The following is a 26,109-nucleotide window of genomic DNA, read 5'->3' as shown; positions in this document are numbered from 1 at the left end:
TCAGTCCATAAAGAGATGCATGAGATTGAACTTCACTCAACTTTCTAGAGTAGTGGTCACCAACCGATCGATCGCGTTCGACTGGTCGATCTCCAAACATTTCTGTATAAAACCCAACGATAAAGCCTTGTGTCCCTATTTTGTTTTATTAGTCTCTGACTGTTGGCAGTAGGTGCACCCAATTCAGCTGCCCTAGTAGCTGAAGCCAGGTAGAGCCAGGTAGACAAACTATTGCCACTTTGAACAATTTCATGTGTCTGAAGGTAAAGACTGCCTTCCCGGCGGGCTTAGATAGCAAATCAAGTGCACTATAGGCCTACCGATGGCTAATTGGATGGTTCAGATGACCGTGTCTGCAGTAATGTAGCAGGCATAAAAGAGTGTTACAGCAATGTTGATGTGAGATTTCAAAACATTTAAAACCATGAATAGAGAGAGACTGTCAACGAACACAGCAAAGATATGCTGTTTTTATGAGTGAGTTCATGTTTAAGTTCTTACTGTCAACACTTTTTATTCAACACAGCCATAAAATGTGCATTTTTTCTTTGTCTTCACCCATTCACCTCTTAATTGTATTTATTTTATATAACCTTTATTTAAACTAGGTAGGCCAGTTGAGAACACGTTCACATTTACAACTGCAACTTGGCCAAGACAAAGCAAAGCAGTGTGAAAAAATAACACAGAGTTACACATAAACAAACGTACGGTCAATAACACAATAGAAACATTTATGTACATTGTATGCAAATGTAGAAGATTAGGGAGGTAAGGCAATAAATAGGCCATAGAGGTGAATAATTACAATTTAGCATTAACACTGGAGTGATAGATGTGCAGATGATGATGTGCAAGTAGAGATACTGGGGAGCAAAAGAGCAATAAGAAATAAAAATATGGGGATGAGGTAGTTGGCTGTGCTATTTACAGATTGTCCGTGTACAGGTACATTGATTGGTAAGCTGCTCTAACAGCTGATGCTTAAAGTTAGAGAGGGAGATATAAGTCTCCAGCTTCAGTGATTCTTGCAATTCGTTCCAGTCATTGGCAGCAGAGAACTGGAAATAAAGGCGGCCAAAGGAAGTGTTGGCTTTAGGGATGACCAGTGAAATATACCTGCGTATATTTCCTGCGCGTGCTAAAGGTGGGTGTTGCTATGGTGACCAGTGAGCTGAGATAAGGTGGGACTTTACCTAGCAAAGACTTATAGATGACCTGGAACCAGTGGGTTTGGCGACGAATATGTAGCGAGGGCCAGCCAACGAGAGCATGCAGGTCGCAGTGGGAGGAAGTATATGGGGCTTTGGTGCCAAAACGGATGGCACTAAGATAAACTACATCCAGTTTGCTGAGTAGAGTGTTGGAGGCTATTTTGTAAATGACATCGCCGAAGTCAAGGATCGGTAGGATAGTCAGTTTTACGAGGGTATGTTTGACAGCATGAGTGAAGAAGGCTTTGTTTTGTGAAATAGGAAGCCAATTCTAGATTTAATTTTTAATTGGACATGCTTAATGTGAGTCTGGAAGGAAAGTTTACAGTCTAGCCTGACACCTAGGTAGTTATCCACAAATTCTAAGTTAGAACCGTCCTGAGTAGTGATGCTAGTCGGGCGGCCAGGTGCGGGCAGCAATCGGTTCAAGAGCATGCATTTAGTTTTACTAGCATTTAAAAGCAGTAGGAGGCCACGGTAGGAGTGTTGTATGGCATTGAAGCTTGTTTGGAAGTTTGTTAACACAGTGTCCAACGAAGCCCTATGGGACAATCACAGTCGGTTGTGATACAGCCTGGAATTGAACCAGGGTCTGTAGTAACACCTCTAGCACTGAGATACAGTGCCTAACATGTTGCTATTTCCATGTTAAAATGTTAAGGGATACATTTTCTCAGTTGTTTTTGATTGTACTGTAAGCATCTCTGGTATACCTACATTGTGATCAAATAGCCACAGTAGCCTACAAGGGCACTGTAAAAACTATGACTTAAAGCAGGTACTGCTTCAGTGTTCCCAGAAAACGCGCGCTGGAAGTTACACAGAATTTTCACAAGTCTAGCCTGACACCTAGGTTGGATTGGATATCAATTACTCTCTGTATAACATGCAGAATATAGGGCACAATCCCATAATTCTGTGGTAGTGGCTCAGCAGCAGCGGCTCAGCAGACCTGAAATTTGCTCAGTGACAAAACATTTTTTATGGCACATTGCTTCCCACTACCACAGAATTATGGGTTTGTGCCTTATATTCTGCATGTTACAGAGAGTAATTGATATCCAATCCAACTGATTACAGTCGATAAATTAAACCAGTAATGTCTGGTTGTGAAATCTGCCAATAAGATTTATGTGTGACTTCCCAAACCTACTGTATATGAAAGTGATTAATCAATCTGTTATGCTAACTGTCTGTAGCTAGGTTTACATTAACTTGTCCAGTGATTTTTTTTGTTGAGATTTAGAAAGTTTGCACAGAAAGTAGATGCAACAATTGTCTGCCACGGTGTGTTTTTGATTTAACTGTCTTGTGTCGATAAAAACAGCTGGACATAATGACATCAAACAACAACAACAAAAAATTGGTCGCAAAAAGATAGAATGCCTAATAAAATTGTTGAAGTGTTTCCATTATAAATTGCTCATTAATATAGGGGCGACAGCCTGTATGCGCTACCAACCTATCCATTTCATGTCTCAGGAGCAGGAGGCTATCTCCTGTTGTTTATCGCGATGAAGCTTGATGTACAAGCACACACCCGGATGGGATGCTAGTCTATCGCATGGCCTTACCGCCAATCTATATATATAAAAAATGTATCAACTCAAATTGGATTTGTCACATGCACTGAATACAACAGGAGTAGGTAGACCTTACAGTGAAACGCTTACTTACTTGCCCTTAACCAACAATGCAGTTTAAGAAAATACATCAAATGTAAAAGATAAGAATAACAAATCATTAAAGAGCAGCAGTAAATAACAATAGAGCACAGGGACTATGGTGGTTTTGAGCACAGGGACTATGGTGGTCTGCTTGAAACATGTTGGTATTACAGACTCAGACAGGGAGAGGTTGAAAATGTCAGTGAAGACACTTGCAGTTGGTCAGCGCATAATCAGAGTACATGCTCTGGTAATCCGTCTGGCCCTGAGACCTTGTGAATGTTGACCTGAAACATAAAACCAAGCCAGTGGTCTTATGGTTAGTGTTCCGCCTGAGATTGGAAGGTTGGGAGTTCAATCCCCAGCATGTCATACCAAAGACTGTAAAAATAGGACCCAATGTGTCTCTGCTTGACACTCACATAAGGATAGCTGAATACTGCCATAAGCAAACAGGAAAACGCTCATCTAGAGTGTAGTGTCTTAACACTTAGTACTTATTTATGTAATAAGAAAGACTCTGAATACAAGCAATTGAACTGGAGCTTCACATTTACTCAAACTAGTTAGTACCAGAATAACATAGAACAACACTGCGCATGACCAAGGGTGCTCCATCCTTAAAGGGGACCTCAGTAATTAACAGAACATAACACAGAGGTGGCGCTCCTAGAGGCAGGGGACTTTAATGCAGGGAAACTACTAAATTTCTATCAGCATGTTAAATGTGCAACAAGAGGGGGAAAAAACTCTAGACCACCTTTACTCCACACACAGAGATGCGTACAAAGCTCTCCCTCGCCCTCCATTTGGCAAATCTGACCATAATTCTAACCTCCTGATTCCTGCTTACAAGCAAAAATGAAAGCAGGAATCACCAGTGACTCAGTTTATAAAAAAAGTGGTCAGATGAAGCAGATCCTAAACTACAGGACTTTTTTGCTAGTACAGACTGGAATATGTTCCGGGATTCTTCAGATGGTACACCACATCAGTCACTGGCTTCATCAATAAGTGCATCGATGACGTCGTCCCCACAATGATGATACGTACATACCCCAACCAGAAGCCATGGATTACAGGCAACATTCGCACTGAGCTAAAGGGTAGAGCTGCCGCTTTCAAGGACCGGGACCCTAATCCGGAAGCTTATAAGAAATCCTGCTATGCCCTCCGACGAACCATCAAACAGGCAAAGTATCAATACAGGACAAAGATCGAATCGCACAACACCGGCTTCGATGCTCGTCGGATGTGGCAGGGCTTACAAACAATTACAGACTGCAAAAGGGAAGCACAGTTGAGAGCTACCAGATGAGCTAAATAACTTCTATGCTCGCTTCGAAGCAAGTAACACTGAAACATGCATGAGAGCATCAGCTGTTCCGGACGACTGTGTGATCACAGGTCACTAATTGTAGAATAAACCTGGGTCAATGGAAACCTGCCTAATTTCACGAAAGCTTATTTATAGATAATTAACTTTTCTGTGGTAATCAAATGGCAATTTTGTGACGTCACACATTGTATGCTTAGGCTAAATAATGTAGTGATTTTGTAGTATGTTGCATTGTATTGTAGATGCCCGCAGTGCACACTTGTAAATTAACTTTTCTAAATAAAAATAAAATATCTATTGTATTTTTTTGTGAAATTACCTGCGTTTTTGTTTCAATTCTTATTATTTTGTAAAAGTGATTTGTTCCTGCTGAAGAGGAAATGCATTGTACGTTGTGATGTGGTCATATGGAAATCATGTGTATGATCCCTCAGCCCTATAATCCCTCAGCCTAAACCTTACCTTAACCAACTAATATATTTGTCTGAGGTAGTTTTTATTGATCTCAAATTCTTATGTTCGTCAGTGTCAAAGTAGCCTGTCATTTTGATAAATTGTGGTGTATTATAAAAGAATCGCCAAAGTCTCCAGTCATGTAAAATGAGTTAGAACTGCATGAAATGGATTTATAAAAGGCAAAAAATGTGGACCCTCCCCCTGGGCAAAAGCTAGTTGATTCCACAGTGTTTCCCCGTCATTTCAACCAAAAAAGTCTATGTGAAGACGTTGAATCTACTTGGAACGCTCATTGGATTTGCAAAAAGTCATCAATTTAAGGGTGTTTTGTCTTTTTTTCACACAACTTTTAACCTAAATCCAATTATGTTAATTTTTGGGTTGATTTCACATTGAATTGACATTAATTGACAACTCAACCAAATGTAAATCAAAACTAGACATTGATCTGAATTCTGTTCCCAGTGGGCTAGGCTACTAAAATGTTCCCATGTGTGCAATTTCTGTTAGCACCTCTCTACTCTGCTTCTCTATGCCACTACGCAAATGTGATGATATGCATGCAATGCTTTATTATAAAGGTGACATTTTCTCATGTGTTCCGGTACCTCAGAGCCCCCTTGAACATTGTGAAAATTCTGTGCAACTTCCAGGGCACATTTACTGTGAACACTGAGGCTGTACCCGCTTTACATTACAGCTTTAACAGTGGCCATGTGGCTAGTTGATCACAATGTAGGTGTACCAGAGTGGCTTACAATAAAAAACAATGGAGAAAATGCATCCCATAACATTTTAACATGGAAATAGCTGTTCTATCAGCCAAAGTGTAGTGTTAAATGTAGGCCTACATTCCATGAAACATGCAGGTCTTGACATTAACCTGTTTATCTACTTGTCCTTCAAACAAGGAGGTGACTAAAAATGTTGTTGTGTTGTTTGATGCAAGAAACCACTTTAAAAAATAAAATGCATTATTATTGCCATTCCATTATTACAGAGAATTGGACAGATTATGCTACTCTCTGGTTACTGGCTACTTAGCTTATTCAAGACGGTCTCAAAATACAACACTGTCCCTTTAAGACACAAAAAGCTCTTTACCTGACTAGTTTTTCAAAGATGTCTAGAAATGTATATGTTTTCTGCTCTTGTAGGAAACAATCACTCTCCTATAGTTGACTACAAATGATCTATAACTTGGCTAATAACTCACTAACTAGCAAAGAATTTGAACAAAATGTGCACATGTGGCTACATGCAGATCTTGCTTCGATCTCAAAACAAGCACATCTACTCACAACCGCTCATGCTGTAAACACAGTCCAGTTCAAAGTAAATGGCACAGATCCATATGTGGCAATGGTCTATTTGCATATAGACCTACTGCAGTTCTGGTTGTTTATGCCACACCGGTCTGTGTAGAGTACGAGCTGAGTAGTGTGTGTCAATCTAATAGAATCCTACTCCGATGTGTTCTGCCTACAACAACATCTCTTGCATAGTTAATTTTGTTTCAGTATGTTGCATTTAAGTGGCTAATACTGTATTAATATGTTCACAATTGCCACAGTATAGGGAAACGTTGACAGTGTTAACAGTTGTCACCAACCAGCGAGGCAGATGCGCTTTTTCAGTTCAGTGATTTTAAATCTGGGTGGTAAATTAGTTCAATCGCAGTCACTACACAAACTATGAGTGGGTGTGTGCTTGAGAGAAAGAAGGGAGGATTGTGAGGAAGAGAGAGAGAGATCGACATCAGAGAGGATGTGATAGATGGAGAGACCTCTATCAAATACTCTCTGATGTCGATCTCTCTCTCTTCCTCACCGATCTTCCCTTCTTTCTCTCAAATACACACCCACTCACAGTGTAACTGCAGTTTAACTCATATACCACCCAGATTAAAATCACTGAATTGAAGAGAGATTCGTCTGTCTCGCTTCTCTTTCCACTGTCTCCATCTCTTCCCTCTCCCTTTTATTTATTCTATAAGTGGAAGTGTGAAGTAAAGCCAACGTGTGAAGGCAGTGTTAATGGAAAAATATGCAGCAACAGGTTGAATTTATTCACTAGTCATTGCATGTGGGAAAGGGCAGGTGGATGGATGAAACTATTCCCAGTCGAGTTGGGGATATTCATGACAGAGAACACGCACATTTGACGTGACAATTCAGTTGATGGGACTCATAGGGCTGGTTTCCTGGACACAGATTAAGCCTAGGCTGGGAATCAATCCAAGCCGCTTTATGGAGCAGAACATTGAACTTTACTTTTAAAGGGGCGCCTTTAAAAGGCGCCTCTGAAAATAAATCCCAGCCTAAGTGTAGTCCTGAACTGAAAAGCATGTTCATTGTAGATTCTGTGTCAAGTAAATCGGACCAAAGAGTGTATATTTCTTTCAGATGCCCCAAAACATCATATTGTCGACTGTATTGCTAACGCCACTGTTACTGTGTGTGAATCCCAAGTCAACCCCTAGCCCTTTCCATGAGGCACCAGTATAGATTTGAGAGGATTGGATAGGTGTGACGGATGTCACTGTGGTTGCATAGTCGTACTGTGGGCCTACCACTTCCTATCACACCAGTTTATATCGAGATTAGAACCCGGGACCTTTGCCTTACAAACACACTTGATTGCCCTCTTGACAACTATGCTACCAAAAAGCAAGAAATTCGATAACGCATAATCAATATTGTGACAAGAGGCAAAATTGAGCTACCACTAAATTGCATAGACCTATCCACTCCGCTCACATCGACTCAAGTGTCTATATGTAGTAGAGGTATGTGCTAGGTGTTGGTTTGGGATTTAGGGTATAGCTTGATGACATTAAATATGGTGTACATGCCCATGGGACATTTCCAATCATTTAAATGAGAACACAGTGTACAGCGAGGAATACACTCCAGGGATATAGACACATACACAAATATGAATAAATGCATACACTATACATACAAAAGTATGTGGACACTGATTCAAATGAGTGGATTCGGCTATTTCAGCCACACCCGTTGCTGACAGGTGTATAAAATCGAGCACATGCAATCTCCATAGAAAACATTTGTAGTAGAATGTGGTACCCTTACTGAAGAGCACAGTGACTTTCAATGTGGCACCATCATAGGATGCCAGCTTTCCAACAAGTCAGTTCATCAAATCTCTGCCCTTCTAGAGCTGCCCCGGTCAACTGTAAGTGCTGTTATTGTCAAGTGGAAACGTCTAGGAACATCAATGGCTCAGCTGTGAAATGGTAGGCCACACAAGCTGAAAGAACAGCACCACTGAGTGGTTCTGGAAGCAACGTCAGCACAAGAACTCCACGCACAATGCCAAGCGTCAGCTGGAGTGGTGTAAAGCTCAATGCAATTGGACTCTGGAGCAGTAGAAACGCGTTCTCTAGGGTGATGAATCACACTTCACCATCTGGCAGTCCTACGGACAAAATCTGGATTTGGCAGATGTCAGAAGAACGCTACCTGCCCCAATGCATAGTGCCAGCTGTAAGGTTTGGTGGAGGAATAATGGTCTGGAGCTGTTTTTCATGCTTTGGGCGAGGCCCTTTAGTTCCAGTGAAGAGAAATCTTAACGCAACAGCATACAATAGCATTCTAGATGATTCTGTACTTCCAACTTTATGTCAAACGTTTGGGGAAGACCCTTTCCTGTTTCATCTTGACACCTGTGCACAAAGCGAGGTCCATACAGACATGGTTTGTCGAGATGGGTGTGGAAGAACTTGACTTGCCTGCACAGAGCCTTTATCTCAACCCCATTGAACACCGTTGGGATGAATTGGAACGCCGACTGCGAGCCAGGCCTAATTGTCCAACATCAGTGCCCGACCTCACTAATGCTCTTGTGGCTAAAAGGAAGCAAGTCGCCGCAGCAATGTTCCAACATCTAGTGGAAAGCCTTCCCAGAATAGTGGAGGCTGTTATAGCAGAAAAAGTGGGATCAACTCCATATTAATGCCCATGACTTTGGAATGAGATGTTTGACATGCATTTGTCCACATACTTTAGGTCATGCAGTGTATATACGCATTCACACACAGGAGAACGTGCAAACACACACACACACAACATTGGACAATGCATTTGCAAACAGACACACAAAAAAAACACACACACACACACACACACACACACACACACACACACACACACACACACACACACACACACACACACACACACACACAATGTAACCAGTCCTTCTTTCGATTGCAGACAATACTAGCTTCCATGCAGATAGAATGCACCTATGCATCCATGGTGACCGGAGAATGTTCATCTTTTCCCAGGTGAGCAAAGAGGGTTTTGCTCGATTGTGTTTTTTGAGCAAGGTAATTTCTGAGAGGTTGAGAGAAAATAAAGAGAGATTTACTGCATAAATTAAAAGTTTACTTACCCATGAACTCGATGCCCAGTTCACCCGCTGCTCCATCCAAGGACACAGTGAATAAGAGAGGGAGAGAAAAAGTGATGGATACAGTGAGAGAGGGGGAGGGGGATGGAGACAGAGAGAGGGGGAATAGATTAAGAAAAAGTGAGGGAGAGCAATGTACAGAGAGAGGAGATGGGAAGAATAAGGGGAGAGAAAGAGTGGGAAGACAATACAGCGTTATTGAACAGCATTTTATATGAAACACAGTCATAACACTCACTCAGGCTTTACCCACTGGAGCACTGCAGCTACACTACAAGAAACTGAACTTTGGTTGACTTGCCTCCCCAAAATCCCTTTTATTTTCTGTTGAATATTTTTTTTCAAACATAGAAATTAATACTAGAATTGAGACAGACCTAAAATGACTTTCATGTTCCAAGTCCAGACAATAAAACTAGTACCTATGTTGTAGTGATAATTGTTCGCTCACCAACTCTCTGACCCCAACCTTATGTTTGTTTCAAAAAAAAAAAAAAAAAAAAAAAAAAAAAAAAAAACAAAAACACACACACACACACACACACACACACACACACACACACACACACACACACACACACACACACAGAGAGAGACCGTGTGTGCCTTTTCTCCATGCATTAAAGCATTTTTCCACAATCCCAGAGCTGGGGCGATAGATAAAGAGGAGCACTCGTGTTCCCTTCATCCTTCATCCTCCTCCTCCCTTTTGACGTCACTGTAATAGAATCTAATTTAAATTTAAATTAAACCCTCACACTTAATTCCTTAACTGACAGAGGTGGTCTGGGTTTGAAAATAGAATGCGGCTTGCAGGTCCTGGTTACAGATTATTTGGTGGCCACAGTCAAGAAAGAAGGGAGAAGCAAAACTACAAACAGCGTGAAAATCGTATGTTAGGAGATGCATTTTGACAGTATCATGGCAAATGTGTCAATGTCATACGAGTCATAATCCCATAATATACCTTGGTTTCACAGAAAACTAAAAGTATGTTACAACCCTTTATAAAGGGTACTCAAGGGTACCTTCATGTAAAGTGCGACAAAAATGTAAAATGGCCAAACGATTAAAACACACTGGATATATAGGCAAGCAAACTGAATGAGTCAGTGTTAGCTGCCAGTGGTGCTCCCATTTAGTTTAAAGTGGTCTCCAGAGAATGGCATTAATCTGAATGAGATAAAAGAGGGAGAAATGGTAGTGACAGGGGTAGGCATGATTGCAGATTTTAGCTCTGCCATTGACAATCGTGAGAGGTGGTTGTGACATTTGAGACAAAGTTTTTACCATTGCGGTGAAAAGACTTTTGACAGGCCCGGAACAGTCTCTTATTGATGCTGCCAGTTCAGTATTTCCAATTCACGCGTACCCACCGATTTCCCACCACAACAACCCAACATTTATCTCCTTTAATCGCTCTACTGTCATTGCCTGCACAGATGATGTCATTAAGCACTGATGCACATCTGTTCCTCTAGCATCACCGAGATAGGTCTGGAAAATGTGTACAGTCATGAAGCAATGCCCCCCCATCCTTTGCTCTGGCATCTCAAGGCACCCTTGGGAGGTATTTGTGCCATCATGTGGAACCTTGAGTAACCATGGAGAATATGAGGAGGCCATGCTCCACGTCTCTAGTCGTTTGGGGTGATTACGAAGAACAAATCTGTGCCGCTGGGGAAATAATAGCAGGAGTGAATCAAATCTTAATCCTTCCTTTAGTTGGTGGTGAGAGGGAGCCTGGTTCTGGCTACCGCTAGCTGCTGCTGCTTACACAGTTCTAATACCTTGACAGATAAATACCCTAATTAGAGACCCGCTTTCTAAAGCGAGCCAGTCGTGAAAGCTTTCGCGTTGTTATTATGGGGTCTTGTGTATAAATTGTTGAGGAACATTTTTTAATTTAATTTATTGAAAAAGATGAGCTCAGAGAAAAGATCAAACAGATTCCACTGTCAGATTCCACAGCAATGAGGAGAATTGAAATATTAGCTGAAGATTTCATTTCAAAACTTGATGAGGCCATTCAGAATGCACCAAGCATTTCATTAGCTATGGATGCATCAACAGATAACACTGATAATGCTCAGCTTCTGATGTTTGTCAGATATTTTAACGAAACAAAGAAGGAATTCTGTGAGTGGCTGTTGGTCTTAACAAATCTATAATGACACACACAGGGACAGGTTATCCATGAGGCCATCAAAGGGATGCTGACAAAAAGGGGGATAGATCTCAAGTCACTGGTCTCCATCACCACAGATGGAGCTCCAGCCATGATAGGAAGAGGGAGGGGACTGGTTTCACATTTGAAAGAGGACCACCCTAACCTGACATTATATCACTGCATCATCCATCAATCTCTCCTGTGTGCCAGTCTGGAAAAATAGTATTCGGAGGTCATGACAATGATGATGGAAACTGATACACTTTTTGAGAGCAACATCATCCCTACAACACCGCCCGCTACGAGGCATTCTGACAGAGGCCAATGACAGTTTTGATGACTTACTACTGCACAACAATGTGAGATGGCTCAGCAAAGGCAGGGTTTTGGAACACTTTTGGGACATTCAGGAGGAAATCAAAGATTTCTTATCAGAGCAAAAGAGTGACAAAGCAACTCAGTTTTCTGAGTTTTTGGAAGATGAGGAGAATATGGAATTGATGGCATTTTTGACAGACATTACATCAGACCTTAATCAACTGAATGTTAAGCTGCAGGGATGGAACAACACAATGTGCGATATGCTAACAGCAGTCCAGGCTTTACAGAAGAAATCTTTGGTTTTCAAACCCCTTCTTGGTCACAAATGTGACAAAGTTGTCAGATCTTCAGATAGGTTGCATCACTGCAAATTTAGTGGATTGAGCTGCAAGAAAATGTGGCTTTGAAGGAGCAGGCTGGTGATTGTGACCCTGTCATTTTCGGGGGAAAGATGGTGCCTGCAGCTGATGTCCTGTTCAAGAAACTGGCACTATACATCCTGACCATATTTGGCTCCACATACAGCTGTGAATCAGCCTTCCCCACAATAAACTTTATTAAAAACAAATATTGCACAAGGCACACCAATGAACACCTGTAACCAGTGTGTCAGAGTTGCTCACACACCATTTGTGCCACAGTTCAAAGCATTGTCAAGAGATGTGTAATTGTGTGTAATGTGTAATTACACACAATGTGTAATTTCTCTCATTTAATGCAGGGCAAGTCCCAGAGTGACTTATACATGAAGATTACATGGGCCACAGTGACGTTCTGTGCATTCAGATTATAACTCTCCTTTGTTCTCCGGAAAACATGCACTTTATTTTATTTAAAAGCCCATGCACAATGGTTCACAGTACACAGTACACTATTTGCATAGACAATTATGCAACCACTTTTGTTCTTTAGCAATGTTGATTTGCACATGTTTACATTCAAAATAAGCTGTAATTCAATCAGATTCTTAGTCTAATTTAATATATTTAATGTACATTTAAAATAACATCATATTTCCGAAGTCATAGACGCCTATGTTTGTTACTTCGCTGTACCACAGTGCCGATAAAGGACCATATCCATCTGGACCTTTGCCACCGTGGGAATTTGTAGTGCTCACATCCGCCATCATGAAGTGCTTTGAGAGGCTAGTTAAAAGGATCATGTCACCTCCATCTTACCTGAGACCCTAGACCCAGTTCAATTTGCATACCGCCACAATAGATCCACAGACGATGCAATCGCCATCGCACTGCGCACTGCGCTAATCCCATCTGGACAAGCAGAATACCTATGTAAGAATGCTGTTCATTGCCTTCAATACCATAGTACCCTCCAAGCTCATCATTAAGCTCAGGCCCTAGGTCTGAACCCCGTTCTGTGCAACTGGTCCTGGACTTCCTGACAAGCCACCCCGACATCACTGGTAGATGAAAAGCTGGCCTACAAGCAAGGAATGACCTCATAAGGAGGAGATTCACATGACAAAAAAATAAGATTGTTATGATACCGAAACAGATTTATTTTAGAATATTAATCTTCTAGTCTTCTTCGCTTCTCCATGAAAAACGTATCCTTCTCCAGTGCTAGCTTCTCCTTCTCCAAGGCTAATCTCTCGCCTTCCACCTTCAGCAGCTCCTCTTGCACCTTGTGCAGGGCCATGAGCACCCCTAGGAGCGTCCTCTGGAGAGCCACCATCTCTCCTCCACACCAGCAAACCTCCTTGCACTGGCTCGTCCATTGGGGTGTCATTATGGATAAAGATCGGAGACAGGCACATCTCCTTTGTCTTCAGTAATGATCTGTTGAGAAAATACAATGAATATGTTTTGGGAATGATATGTGTTCTAGGCCTATTATAGAATAATAATAAACTTATTAAATGAGAACTCAAACAAACTCCTACCTCTGCTTGTTCTTCTGTCATATGATCATGATGATCCATGGCTCCCACATCCGGGCACAGGGGCATATGGATGAGGTCCAGTGCTATTTCTAGAAGGTCAAACACATCGTGTCAGCATGACAACAATGTTTCAAGAGCTGTAGGCTCGACATGATGACAGAAGTAAACAAGTGTAACGTTAGCTGCACAACTGGATACTTTTGTAACCATGAAAGTTTTCTTGCGACACTGCCTCAGACACAGTTGGCTACCGGACATTTAAATACAGCAAGAAAATGAATTAAACCTGCATTATCTAGTTAGCTAGTAATTAACAATCTATTACAATATTCTAGAAGTGTTATATAGCTAGTTAGCTTGTCAATTTGCAACAAAAAAAACTTGGCTAACTTAGCTAACTTCAACGTCGTTAGCTATGTTTGGCTAATTAGCTAGCTAGCTAACTTACCGGTCATGCTGTCCGAGTCGATGTCCAAATGCAGTCCCTCTACCACCTTCCCTCCTATCATGAACAACACCTTCTCCTCCAGCTGGTCCACATGAATGGTCAATACCCACCCCCCTCCCAGTCTTCTTCAACTCCCTACTTCTCTCAGCTCCCTTTTTCCTAGCAGCCGACTTGATGTGGGACTACTTATTTTTTACGGCATCACTGTCCCTTGCCATTCCCCGATGGCAGAGTCAGACTCATCCACTCTCACCCATCCTCTCTTTTTGGTCTCTGCAGTGCCCCCGCAGATATCAAGTCTCCCCAACAGCAACCTTTTGCTGGCTGCTATTTCCTCCACCATCACTTCAAGCTCTTGTTTGCTGAAGTTTTTATTGCACTTTCCTTATTAATCCATTTTTGGTTTTGATATAGCTAGTCTAATGGTTTTAATGTATTCAAAAATTTCATTTTTCTGTGTGTGTGTATAAAGAGTTTGCGAACCAAATAAAACATTTTATTCTCGAGACATAAAGCAAGTAAATAAATGTAATAAAATTTAAATATCAACAGTTTATTATAGCGGGCCAAATCATATCATCCCTGTCAAATAGGCTTATTTATTGGTTTCAACCACAACACTAATGTCAGTGCCACACAAGAAGATATTGTAGCGTTTTCGGCGCCGGGTTCTTAGTAAGGCAGGGTTTACACATACAAACACACAACACCTGTCCAAGTGAAGAGTTTATTACGAGAGTGGATTATTACTATCAGGCTTTGGCAGCGTTCTTGAGATTCAAAACAAACAAAGTACACTCTTCGCCGCCAGTGGAAGGTCCTCCAAGCTTGTATTTGGGGGTTCAATCCTTGTTGAAAATCATATTTCCTATTCCTCTTTAAAAACCTCCTTCTCCCCTGTATGCAAAAAAAAGACAATGAAAGAAAACCCAGGGCGTGTTTAAGTAGAGGAACTGATTGGTTTCACCTGTCTGCAGTTTGGCTCTGATTACAACTGGAGACACGTGGCTATTCTGCTGCAGTTCAGAAGTGTCCCCTGAGCTGTCTGTGGTCCTGCCTCTAAAGCATACTTGGCATTGCTGTCTGTGGTCCTGGCAGCCAAAAAACAAATAAACCTTGCAGGCACATAACGTCCATACACATCACAACCCCTGAAACTGCTACACTATTTACAAAGTTCTTGAGAAAGATATTTATGAAGTTCCTAAGAAAACTATGAATTCCTAAGAACATTTTGAAGAATTGCACTGACAAACTATCTTATGAACTTTTTCTTTTTTCCTTAAGAAACATATGTTTATTTGTAAGTAGTGTATCTGTGAATCCAGCCCCTGCTCTTTAAAGTAACTAACTTTGGCCTTCTGGATAGCCTGAGAGCACTTATTTATCATTTGCCTGAACGACAGCCAGTCAGCCTGAGTATTTCTGTGCCGAGCCTTTCACTAAATTATGTTCTTGAGGTGAAGTAACTCTGAAAGATCACGGTCGAACCAGGGGCTGAGCCTATTTTTAATTGAAATGTTCTTTATGGGGGTGGGCTTGTTAACAATATCACTGAAAATATTAAAAAAATAAGGTCCTAGCATCTTTGACAGAGGGGATCAAGTTGATTCTATACCAATTTACAGCGGCCAGGTCATGAAGGAAGGCTTGCTCATTATAGTTTTTTAGCAAGCATCTATGACAAATCATGACAGGTTGTTTAAAACTTCCTAGGGATAGGGGGCAGTATTCGGAAGTTTGGATGAATGCCTGTTACTCAGGCCCAGAAGCTAGGATATGAATATAATTGGAAGTATTGGATAGAAAACCCTCTAAAGTTTCAAAAACTGTTAAAATAATGTATGTGAGTGTAACAGAACTGATATAGCAGGCGAAAGCCCGAGGAGAATCCATGCGGAATATTTTGGGGGGGAAATGCCTTTCTATGGGGGAATCAATAGAAATCCTCCCAGATTGCAGTTCCTAGGGCTTCCATTAGATGTCAACAGTCTTTAGAAAGAGTTTCAGGCTTGGTTTTTGAGAAATGAGCTAGAATTTGTAGTTTTTGTAAGTGGCTCCCATTTTGGCTGTAGTGTTGGCTGTAGTTTGTGGCGCACGCATGGATGAGGGTTATTTATCTCCGGTAATGAACATACTTCTCTCCGTCTTATATTGGATCATTTATTTACATATTAGGGTACGTAAGGACTGATTAGAAACGTTGTTTGACTTGTTTGGACGAAGTTTATTGGTAACTTTTGGGATTCATTTGTATGCATTTTGAACGAGGGAAACGAGGGAGTCAAGTGCGCCAACTAAACTGACTTTTTGGGGACATAAAGAAGGACTTTATCGAACAAAAGGACCATTTGTGATGTAGCTGCGACCCTTTGGATTGCAAACAGAGGAAGATCTTCAAAGGTAAGTGATTTATTTTATCGCAATTTCTTACTTTCATGATGCCTCTGCTTGGTTGGAAAATGTATGTAATGCTTTTGTATGCTGGGCACTGTCCTTAGATAATTGCATGGTGTGCTTTCGTCGTAAAGCCTTTTTTCACCGGATGTTGGCCAGCTGGGAGGCTAGGCTGTAAAACAGTGATCAGTTTGGTCATTACACCAGACTCATATCTATCATAATTATTTGTGAGGATAACATCAAGCAGAGTAGCCTTTGCTGGGTATATGGAGTCATACCTTGTGGGATTGGTAATAATCTGAGAGAGTATTAGGGAGTCCCGTTGTTTTAAGACTTGGAAGTTTTAGGTCACCTAGCAGGACAAAGTCAGACATTGTGTAAGGGGCCAGAAGAGAGCTTAGGGCAGGTAGGGTACATACTGGTGCTAATGGTGGATGATAACACCCAGCAACAGGCAACAAAGAGCCATTTGAAATCTTAATGCTTAAAACCAGCAAATAAAATTGTTTGGGGACAGACTTGGTGGAGACAACTGAGCACTGAAAGTGTTTTTATTTTTTATGACATTTGAATGTGCATCAGATGGCAACAAGATCATATTGTACAGCAATTGAATCAGGTAACACGAATACGAAGCCGTCGAGAGGTGGTTAGAATAGGATAGGAGGTCAAAAGTCAGTGTAACCAATAGAGAGTCAGAGTCGCAAGTGTGGGAACAAACATTTTCTGTCCCACGGTCGGGTAAATTAGTAAGTTCATAGTCAACAAAGTGCTCAGGAGTGATGGAGCAAATAGCATAAAGCACAAGAAAAAATTAAATGGCTTGGGGTTAGCCGTTTTAAATTCAGAGTCAATCATCCCAACAAAATAACTTGAGACAGTAGCTCTCTATGAGTCCAGTAAGCTATACAATTCTGAGATCAAATAAATAGTAGGCATATACTAGTTAATTAAAGCATTTCTGAATAAAGCTCACATAATAAGCTTCATAAGTTAATTAGCCCACAGAAAATTCAGATCAGTCCAAAGTCTGCGGTGTCTGTGTATGTGCGTGTGTGCTGGAGGCGAGTGAAAGCTTGGGAGAGAGGGGCGAGTGTGGCGGGCTATACCAGAGAGGGGGATACAGGCCAGGGCAAACGGGGAGGAGATCCCTGGGTGGGATCCAAGCAGCAGTGCTGCAGGCAAAGGGAGTAGGTGTCACACCCGATTGGGAGAAGCTTTTTCAGGAGGCTAAGTAGGAGAGGCAGTGTTCAACCTTACCAGATGTGTGTGGTGGAGCAGATAAAAGCACCCGAAACAAAATGCTTTGTAAAAAAAAACGTGGTAAAGTTTGCTTGAGTTTCGATCAGTTTATTGCCAGCTATGTGTGGCGCCATGTTTCCTTTCAATGGAAGGAAAGCGAGAGAAGCGGAGTGGACGGAGCATGGGCAAAGTATTTTTGTGGTAGAGGTAGAAGTTTAAAAAGTTTTACTTGACTATTTTAAGCAAAGCATGTGTTATTCGTCACATACAAATATTTATCAGATGTTATTGCGATGTAATGAAATGCTTGTGTTCCTATTTCCAACAGTGCAGTAGTATCTAACAATTCACAACAATACATACAAATCTAAAAGTAAAAGAATGGAATGAAGAGATATATAAATATTAGATTGAGCAATGTCGGAGTGGCATTGACTGAAATACAATAGAATACAGTATATTCATATGAGGTGAGTAAAGCAGTATGTAAACATTATATAAACATTATTAAAGTGACCAGTGTTCCATTATTAAAGGGGCCAGTGATTCCGAGTCTATGTATTTTGGGCAGCAGCCTCTAAGGTGCAGGGTTGCGTAACCGGGTGGAAGCCGGCTGGTGCTTGCTATTTAACAGTCTGATGGCTTGAGATAGAAGTTGTTTTTCAGTCTCTCGGTCCCAGCTTTGATGCATCTGTACTGACCTTGCCTTCTGGATGATAGCGGGGTGAACAGGTTGTGGCTCCGGTGGTTGATGTCCTTGATTACCTTTTGGCCTTCCTGTGACATCGGGTGCTGTAGGTGTCCTGGAGGGCAGGTAGTTTGCCCCCTGTGATGCGTTGGGCAGACCGCACCTCTGGAGAGCCCTGAGGTTGCGGTGCAGTTGCCGTACCAGGTAGTGATACAGCCCTACAGGATGCTCTCAGCAGTACATCTATAAAAGCTTGTGAAGATTTTAGGGTCTAAGCCAAATTTCTTCAGCCTCCTGAGCTGTTGCGCCTTCTTCTCCACACTGTCTGTGTGGTTGGACCATTTCATATCATCAGTTATGTTTACGCCGAGGAACTTGAAGCTTTCCACCTGCTCCACTGTGGTCCCGTCGATGTGGACAGGGGCGTGCTCCCTCTGCTGTTTCCTGAAGTCCACGATCAGCTCATTTGTTTAGCTAACGTAGAGTGAGAGGTTACTTTCCTGGCACCACTCTCCCAGGGCCCTCACCTCCTCTCTGTAGGCTCTCGTCAATGTTGGTTATGAGTCCTACTACTGTTGTGTCGTCTGCAAAGTTGATGATTGAGCTGGAGGTGTGAATGGCCATGCAGTCATGGGTGAAGAGGAACTACAGGAGGGGACTGAGCACGCACCTTTGTGTGGCCCCTGTATTGAGGATCAGCGAAGTGGCGGTGTTGTTTCCTACCTTCACCCCCTGGGATGACCTGTCAGGAAGTCCAGGACGCAGTTGCACAGGGCGGGGTTCAGACCCATGACGCCGAGCTTAATGATGACCTTGGAGGGTACTATGGTATTGAATGCTGACCAACATCATCATCAACAGCATTCCGCTTGTCCAGATGGGATAGGGTAGTGTGAAGTGCGATGGCGATTGCATCGTCTGTAGATCTACTGGGGCAGTAAGCAAATTGAAGTGGGTCTGGGGTGTCAGGTAAGGTAGAGGTGATATTATGATCCTTAACTAGCCTCTCACAGCACTTCATGATTACAGAAGTCAGTGCTACAGGGCGATAGTCATGTAGTTCAGTTACCTTTACTCACGTCGGCCATGGTGACGGAGATCCCACAGTCCTTGGTAGTGGGCCGCGTCAGTGGCACTGTGTTATCCTCAGAGCGGGCGAAGAAGGTGTTTAGCTTGTCCGGAAGCAAGACGTTGGTGTCTATAGTTAATGTGTTGTTAGAACTTCGGTAGTGTTTAGCCAGAGTTACAATACATGTAGTAAAATATGTTTCCTACTTTCATAGATTGCTAAATCAACCATATTAATTTGGATTGTGGGTCATTTAGATCACAAAAATGTCTAAACTCAAGTTGTTGCATGTGAAAACTAAAAGAAGAATGACATAGGACTAAGCGATATTCTGTCAGAAGATGGGAATAAAAAGCTCTAAAGAAAAACTCTTAGAAAAACAAAGAAACTCTGAATCAATCATGCTGTGGGTTTCAGATAAATAGATGCACGATTTACATTTGTAAAATGTTCAGTGTAAATTAAGTTGTACATTTTAAGTGTAATTTAGTGTACATTTTAGTTGAATGATGACGTAATGATTAGAAAGTTGTGGGCTATTATTTGGGGTTAGAAATATGGTGCATCTAGTGGTGACAGCTCTTTAAAAGTATTTGTGTGGTAGTTCAAGAACTATGTAGAACAGGTTTGTATGTAGACTTACTGATATGATAGCTAGCTGTATTTATATGTTATAAATAAACCTTTTAGGCTTACAGTGACCACTGACGAAATGGTGGTGTGTTTGCTAGCTTGTTTTAAATTGACTGGTTATAGTTTGGTAGATGAAAATTGGTAGATGAAAATATTGGTTGATTGATTGATTGATTGATTGATTTGTTGATTGGTTGATAGGATAGGACAGCTTGAACATGTGAAAGTTAGTTCACTGCCTCTAGCTTGAACGGTTCAAGAGTTACAATTATTGTTTGTCGGTATTATATGCTAAATTATAACAGTTGTTCAGAAAGGAAACACCAAGTGTACATTTAACAATTTATTATAAAAGATAACAATGTATAGTCTTGGCGTTAGGGCTCTGCTCCTTCAGGGTAGCTCACTGCCAGAGTGAAGCATCATATGAAGATTATAATAAAACTACAGGCAGTGAGCATGATATGCTATAGCAAAACCCCTGAAGGAATAAACACAGAACCCACAGTTAGAGGTTGGGGTTGTGGTGGCATATCATTGCAGCAAGCATAGTGAGTAACAGCTAATTACTGCAGCACGTCAGCAAGAGACACCAACTCATGTGTACGCGTGACATCCGGCATTGAGGAAGCATGTGCAGAACTCAGCTCCTCCTTTGCTTGTCTCCTTGCCCCCATTCTCAGTATACCTATGTATCCCTATGTGTGTCCCCAACCCACACCCTTACCCTAAACCATGTCTGTAACCTATTCACAACCCTACCCCCTAAACCTGGTTCATAAGCTCTACCCAACCCCTCCATCCTCATTTTATCTGTCCTGTTTTGTCTGATCCTTTGATTGATGCAATTGATTTTATGAACTGCACTTGCTTTTATTTAAGCCTACTTTTAATGTAAGAAGACTTTGAGTACCCTGAAAGGCTTCTTCTAAATAAAATGTATTATTATTAGTAGTATTATTAGAGTATGAATCCAATTGGTACAATATCCGCTGATGCCACTACACTCGGGTTCCCCTTCTGAACTGGCTATGCTTTCTAATTTATAGTGCAGACCAGAGCTATTGCGAACCAGAGTTAGCTATAGCTGTGCCCAGGACCAGACCTGGACCAGAGCTAGTGCAGACCAGAGTTGTGGTCAGTAATTATGGTCTAATAGTTGTGCAGTTGTGGTCAGTAGTTGTGGTCAGTAGTTGTGTGGTTAGTAGTTGTGTGGTTGTGGTAAGTAGTTGTGTGGTTCAGTAATTTTGTGGTCAGTAGATGTGTGGCTGTGGTCAATAGTTTTGGTCAGTAGTTGTTGTCAGTAGTTTTGGAGTTGTGGTCAGTAGTTGTATGGTCAGTAGCTGTGGTCAGCAGGATCTGTGCTGCTGTCCTGTTTGTTGCTACTTGGCTACCAACTCTTTTCCTTTTTCCTTTTAATAACCGTTTAATCTAACTCTGTATTTAACAAGTTCACCGTCTTAGTTTTGTTCTCACTAGACTTTTTTTAATTCAACATTTTCACCCCGGACACGGATCTGCAGGACCACCAGCCAAAAAAGCGAAGTAACATTATGCCTTCTCATTGCAGTCGCTGTATTCATAATACACAGGAGAACTATCGCCTTATGGTGAGGATAGCCACATTTACAAGCCTGGCTTCAGACGTAATCATTATGCAAGGGCATTTTAAGTGTAGGAAAGGATGAAACAGCATCTGTTAAATTTTTTTAACCTTTATTTAACTAGGAACGTCAGTTAAGAACAAATTCTTATTTTCACTGACAGTCTACACCAGCCAAACCTCAGACAACACTGGGCCAATTGTGCACCACCCTATGGGACTCCCAATCACGGCCAGTAGTGATACAGCCGGGATTTCGACCAAGGTCTCTGTAGTGACACCTCAAGCACTGAGATGCAGTGCCTTAGACCGCAGCGGCACTCAAGAGCCCAAGTCTGTGCCACCAGTAAGTACAGGTAGAAGTGTTAATCCCCCCTGCACAGCCCCCACAGCCGGAGAATTTTCTCACGGCAATATTAAACTTACAGTTAAAAGAATCATCCAACGATCATTTATTGTTTACCAGGGGGCAGGGCTACCGACGTAAAGTCTGATTTAAAGATTGTGCTGGCCAAGGCCAAACCTGGTGAGTGTAGAGAGTAAAGGGATATTGTTATTCACGTCGGCATCAACGATACTAGGATGAAACAGTCAGAGGTCACCAAGCGCAACATAGCTTTAGCGTATAACTTAACTAGAAAGATGTGTCGTCATCAAGTAATTATCTCTGGCTCCCTCCCAGTTAGGTGGAGTGATGAGCTCTACAGCAGACTCACACAACTGCCCCACGTTTTGCTCTTCACTGTAATCAGAGTGCTGATAAAAATACTATGCATGCCAGTCTCTCTTGGCAAAGTGTTGAGGAGAGACTGACTGCATCACTTCTTCTTTTTATAAGAAATATGAATGTGTTGAAAATCCCATATTGTTTGCATAGTCAACTTACACACATCTCTGACACACACACTCTGACACACACTTGCCCTACCAGACATGCCACCAGTTTTTTTTTCCACAGTCCCCAAATCCAGAACAAACAATGTTCCATCTCATATTGCTCAAATGAACCGCAAACCTGGTTATTAAAACCCTGGATAAAGCAACACCTCACGGCACAACTCTTCCCCCCTATTTGACCTAGATAGTTTGTGTGAATGTATTGATATGTAGGTTACGTGTACCTTTAAAAAATAAAAAATGTAGTTATGTCCTTGAGCTGTTCTTGTCTGTTAATGTTCTGTATTATGTCATGTTTCATGTTTTGTCTGGACCCCAGGAGATCAGATGCTGCTTTTGCAACAGCTAATGGGGATCCTAATAAAATACCAAAACTCAATCGCTGGTTGAATTTTTTTTTCTGCCCCTCTCAAAAGATTACATTTGTAGATAATTGGCCCTCCTTCTGGGACTCACCCACAAACAGGACCAAGCCTGGCCTGCTGAGGAGTGGCGGGCTCCATCCTAGTTGGAGGTGTGCTCTCATCTTATCTAATGAGATAGGGTGCAGGCCAGGCAGCAGGCTGTTAGCCAGGATGCCAGTTTAGTAGGGTCTGCCCCGAGCACAGTCAGTGTAGTCAGCTCAGTATTTTGCCTCTGCCTCGATCTAAGTCATGAACATTTTTGCTTCTACAGTGCTCTGTATAAAACAAGTGCTAAATGGCTATGGATTCAGTCCACGCTCAGATACAAGAAGTAAAATGTCAAAACAAACTTTTGAGACACCTATATTCATGATAATGTGCCATAAAGGCAAAAAAGACGAAAACACATGTTGATATTCTTAATTTTTTATTGTGAAAAGCACTGCAAACCATAATTAACAAAATATCCAACACCTGGTTGTGGTTGCCCCAGGTGTTGAGAATATCTATACTTGGGGGCACAAGTATTTGGGGGCACAAATATCAATGAAACAAACAATTATATACATTTTTGGGACTACTGCCCACATCCATTTTTCAATAGAACAAAACAAAATCACCCAAAATTAAAAATTTAATTTTTCAACTGCATTATTCTAGTCAGCATTGAAAGCAATATGTACTCAATAAAAACATAAACACAACATGTAAAGAGTAGGTCCCATGTTTCATGGCTAAAATAAAAGATTCCAGAAATGCTCCATACGCACAAAAAGCTTATTTCTCTCAAATGTTGTGCAAACATTTGTTTACATCCCTGTTAGTGAACATTTCTTCATTGCCCGAGATAATCCATCCATCTGACAGGTGTGGCATATCAAGAAGCTGATTAAACAGCATGATTACACAGGTGCACCTTGTGCTTGGAACAATAAAATACCACTTTAAATTGTGTAGTTTTGTCACACAACTCAATGCCACAGATGTCTCAAGTTTTGAGGCAGTGTGCAATTGGCATGTTGACTGCAGAGGAATGTCCACAATAGCTGTTGCCAGATAATGTAATGTTAATGTCTCTACCATAAGCCGCCTCCAATGTTGTTTTAGTGAATTCACCTGTGTGATCGTTTGAGACCAGCTACCCGGAGAGAGAACCTGAGGAGTATTTCTATCTGTAATAAATCCCTTTGGTATGGAAAAACTAATTCTGATTGGCTGAGCCTGGCTCCCCAGTGGGTGGGCGTAGCACCCATGGCTGCACCCCTGCCCAGTCATGTGAAATCCATAGATTAGGGCATAATGAATGTATTTCAATTGACTGATTTCCTTATTTGAACTGTAATTCAGTAAAATCCTTAAAATTGTTGCATGTTGTGTTTATATTTTTGTTCAGTATATATTTCTCATAAGTAATGACAAAAAAGGGACACAAGAGGGAACCCCACACTCATTTTAGATCAAAGTGTTTTCTTCACACCCTTTCCTTCATATTTCTATCTCTTTTGCCATCTACTTCCATTTATGGCACATCAACATGTGCCAGAGATGGGAGCAGTTCCTTTCAACATTGACACAGAGGGGTTCACATCACACTCATTACACTTCAAATGGGTGTCATCTTTTTAAAATATTCACATTTTAGGCGATGTACAGAACAATCCCAATAAACTTGAACAACTCTTTGGGGTTGATAGTTTTTTTGTTTTTTTCACCATTGGAAATATTCCGGTCCGCAGTTTGTTTCGGTAGTCACTCAATGTTCTGACCACACCGGCACTGAAGAAGAGCTCAAATTGTTCCAGGGGACTGCACTGTACCCTTGTGACTCATCCACCTGTTCTTGACTAAAAGAAAGGCAGATTTAGAAATTAATTCTACATTAACACATTTCAAAAGCTGAAAAGCCTTCATTACCATGCTCCCAGAGATAGCCAGTGAATTAAGTAGTCTCAACGAGAGTGTGAATGTTTACAGCCATTCAACTCAGTGGGGGGGTTGTTCCTAATGTTGTACTCAGTGTATATCCTATATCATCACCATGTGTGTATATTTACATTTACAATGTAATTCACCAATAAAATAAATAACTCTAGTACATCCAATGACATTATTGTAGAATAGGCTGCTCCTGAATACACACAGTGAATAAAAGTTTATTCGACAATAATGTTATCACTGAATGAAGTAGCCATTCAACTCAGTGTGGGTGTGAATGTCCCCTACCCCAGTCTACAATGGCATGGGTGTAGGGGTAGTTAAAATGTAAAATATAGACTAGGCTTATATATCCTATATCACCATGTATGTATATTTTCATTTAAAATGTAATCATTAAATAAAATAAATATACTAGCACATCCAATGACATTATTATTGTAGACTAGGCTACTCCCATATGCACACAGCGTAGTGCCTACATGCCTTTGACAATACCATTATCAACTCAGCAAAAAGTAATTATTTTCAAATAAACCAAATAACCCATGCATTATCAACACAGTAAATATTTCCAAACAATGTCACAATTTTAATATACTTACTCATCAATCGGATCGGTGCCGTCTTGGTAATTCTTCATTTCTGTAAGGAAACTACACTACATGACCAAAAATATATGGACAGCTGCTCATCGAGCATCTTATTCCCAAATCATGGTCATTAATATAGAGTTGTTCCCCCTTTGCTGCTATAACAGCCTCCACTCTTCTGGGAAGGCTTTCCACATGATGTTGGAACATTGCTGCAGGACTTGCTGCAGTCACAACGTTTGAAGTACAGAATTATCTAGAATGTCATTGTATGCTGGAGCTCAGCCATGGAAACCCATTTCATGAAGCTCCCGACGAACAGTTCTTGTGCTGATGTTGCTTCCAGAGGCAGTTTAGAACTTGGTAGTGAGTGTTGCAACCGAGGATAGATGATTTTTAAGCGCTATGCGCTTCAGCACTCAACGTTCCCACTCTGTGAGCTGGTGGAGCCTACCACTTTGCGGCTGAGCCGTTGTTGCTCCTAGATGTTTCCACTTCACAATAACAGTTGACCGGGAAGCTCTAGCAGGGAAGTTAACCAAATCTAAATATATTTAGCATTTCCATTATCAGGTGTGCCTTTTTAAAAGTTAATTTGTGGAATGAATTTCTTTCCTTCTTAAAATGCGTTTGAGCCAATCAGTTGTGTTATGACAAGGTAGGGGTGGTATACAGAAGTCCATATTA

The 26,109-nt window shown here is 41.3% G+C and overlaps 1 protein-coding gene and 1 long non-coding RNA gene across 2 annotated transcripts in view; both read right to left on the bottom strand.

Annotated features, from left to right (window-relative positions):
• The window catches only part of nrg3b (neuregulin 3b), a 414,103-nt gene that overhangs the window by 65,917 nt on the left and 322,077 nt on the right, over nucleotides 1–26,109 (bottom strand). Inside the window, exon 4 of the mRNA XM_024386324.2 lies at nucleotides 9,096–9,122. Within this exon, the coding sequence (XP_024242092.2) occupies nucleotides 9,096–9,122 (27 nt within the window). The remainder of the gene's footprint in view (nucleotides 1–9,095; nucleotides 9,123–26,109) is intronic.
• On the bottom strand, nucleotides 12,886–14,237 carry LOC112223319. The gene is made up of 3 exons (XR_002949279.2): nucleotides 13,959–14,237; nucleotides 13,511–13,599; nucleotides 12,886–13,406 (listed from the first exon to the last, which is right to left on the bottom strand). It is a non-coding gene; the product is annotated as an uncharacterized LOC112223319 (long non-coding RNA).

The sequence above is a fragment of the Oncorhynchus tshawytscha genome, linkage group LG24, assembly GCF_018296145.1.
Source record: "Oncorhynchus tshawytscha isolate Ot180627B linkage group LG24, Otsh_v2.0, whole genome shotgun sequence".
Classification (NCBI taxonomy): Eukaryota; Metazoa; Chordata; class Actinopteri; order Salmoniformes; family Salmonidae; genus Oncorhynchus; species Oncorhynchus tshawytscha.
The sequence above is the reverse complement of the archived record's forward strand: the minus strand, read 5'-3'. Positions and strand labels throughout refer to the sequence as shown.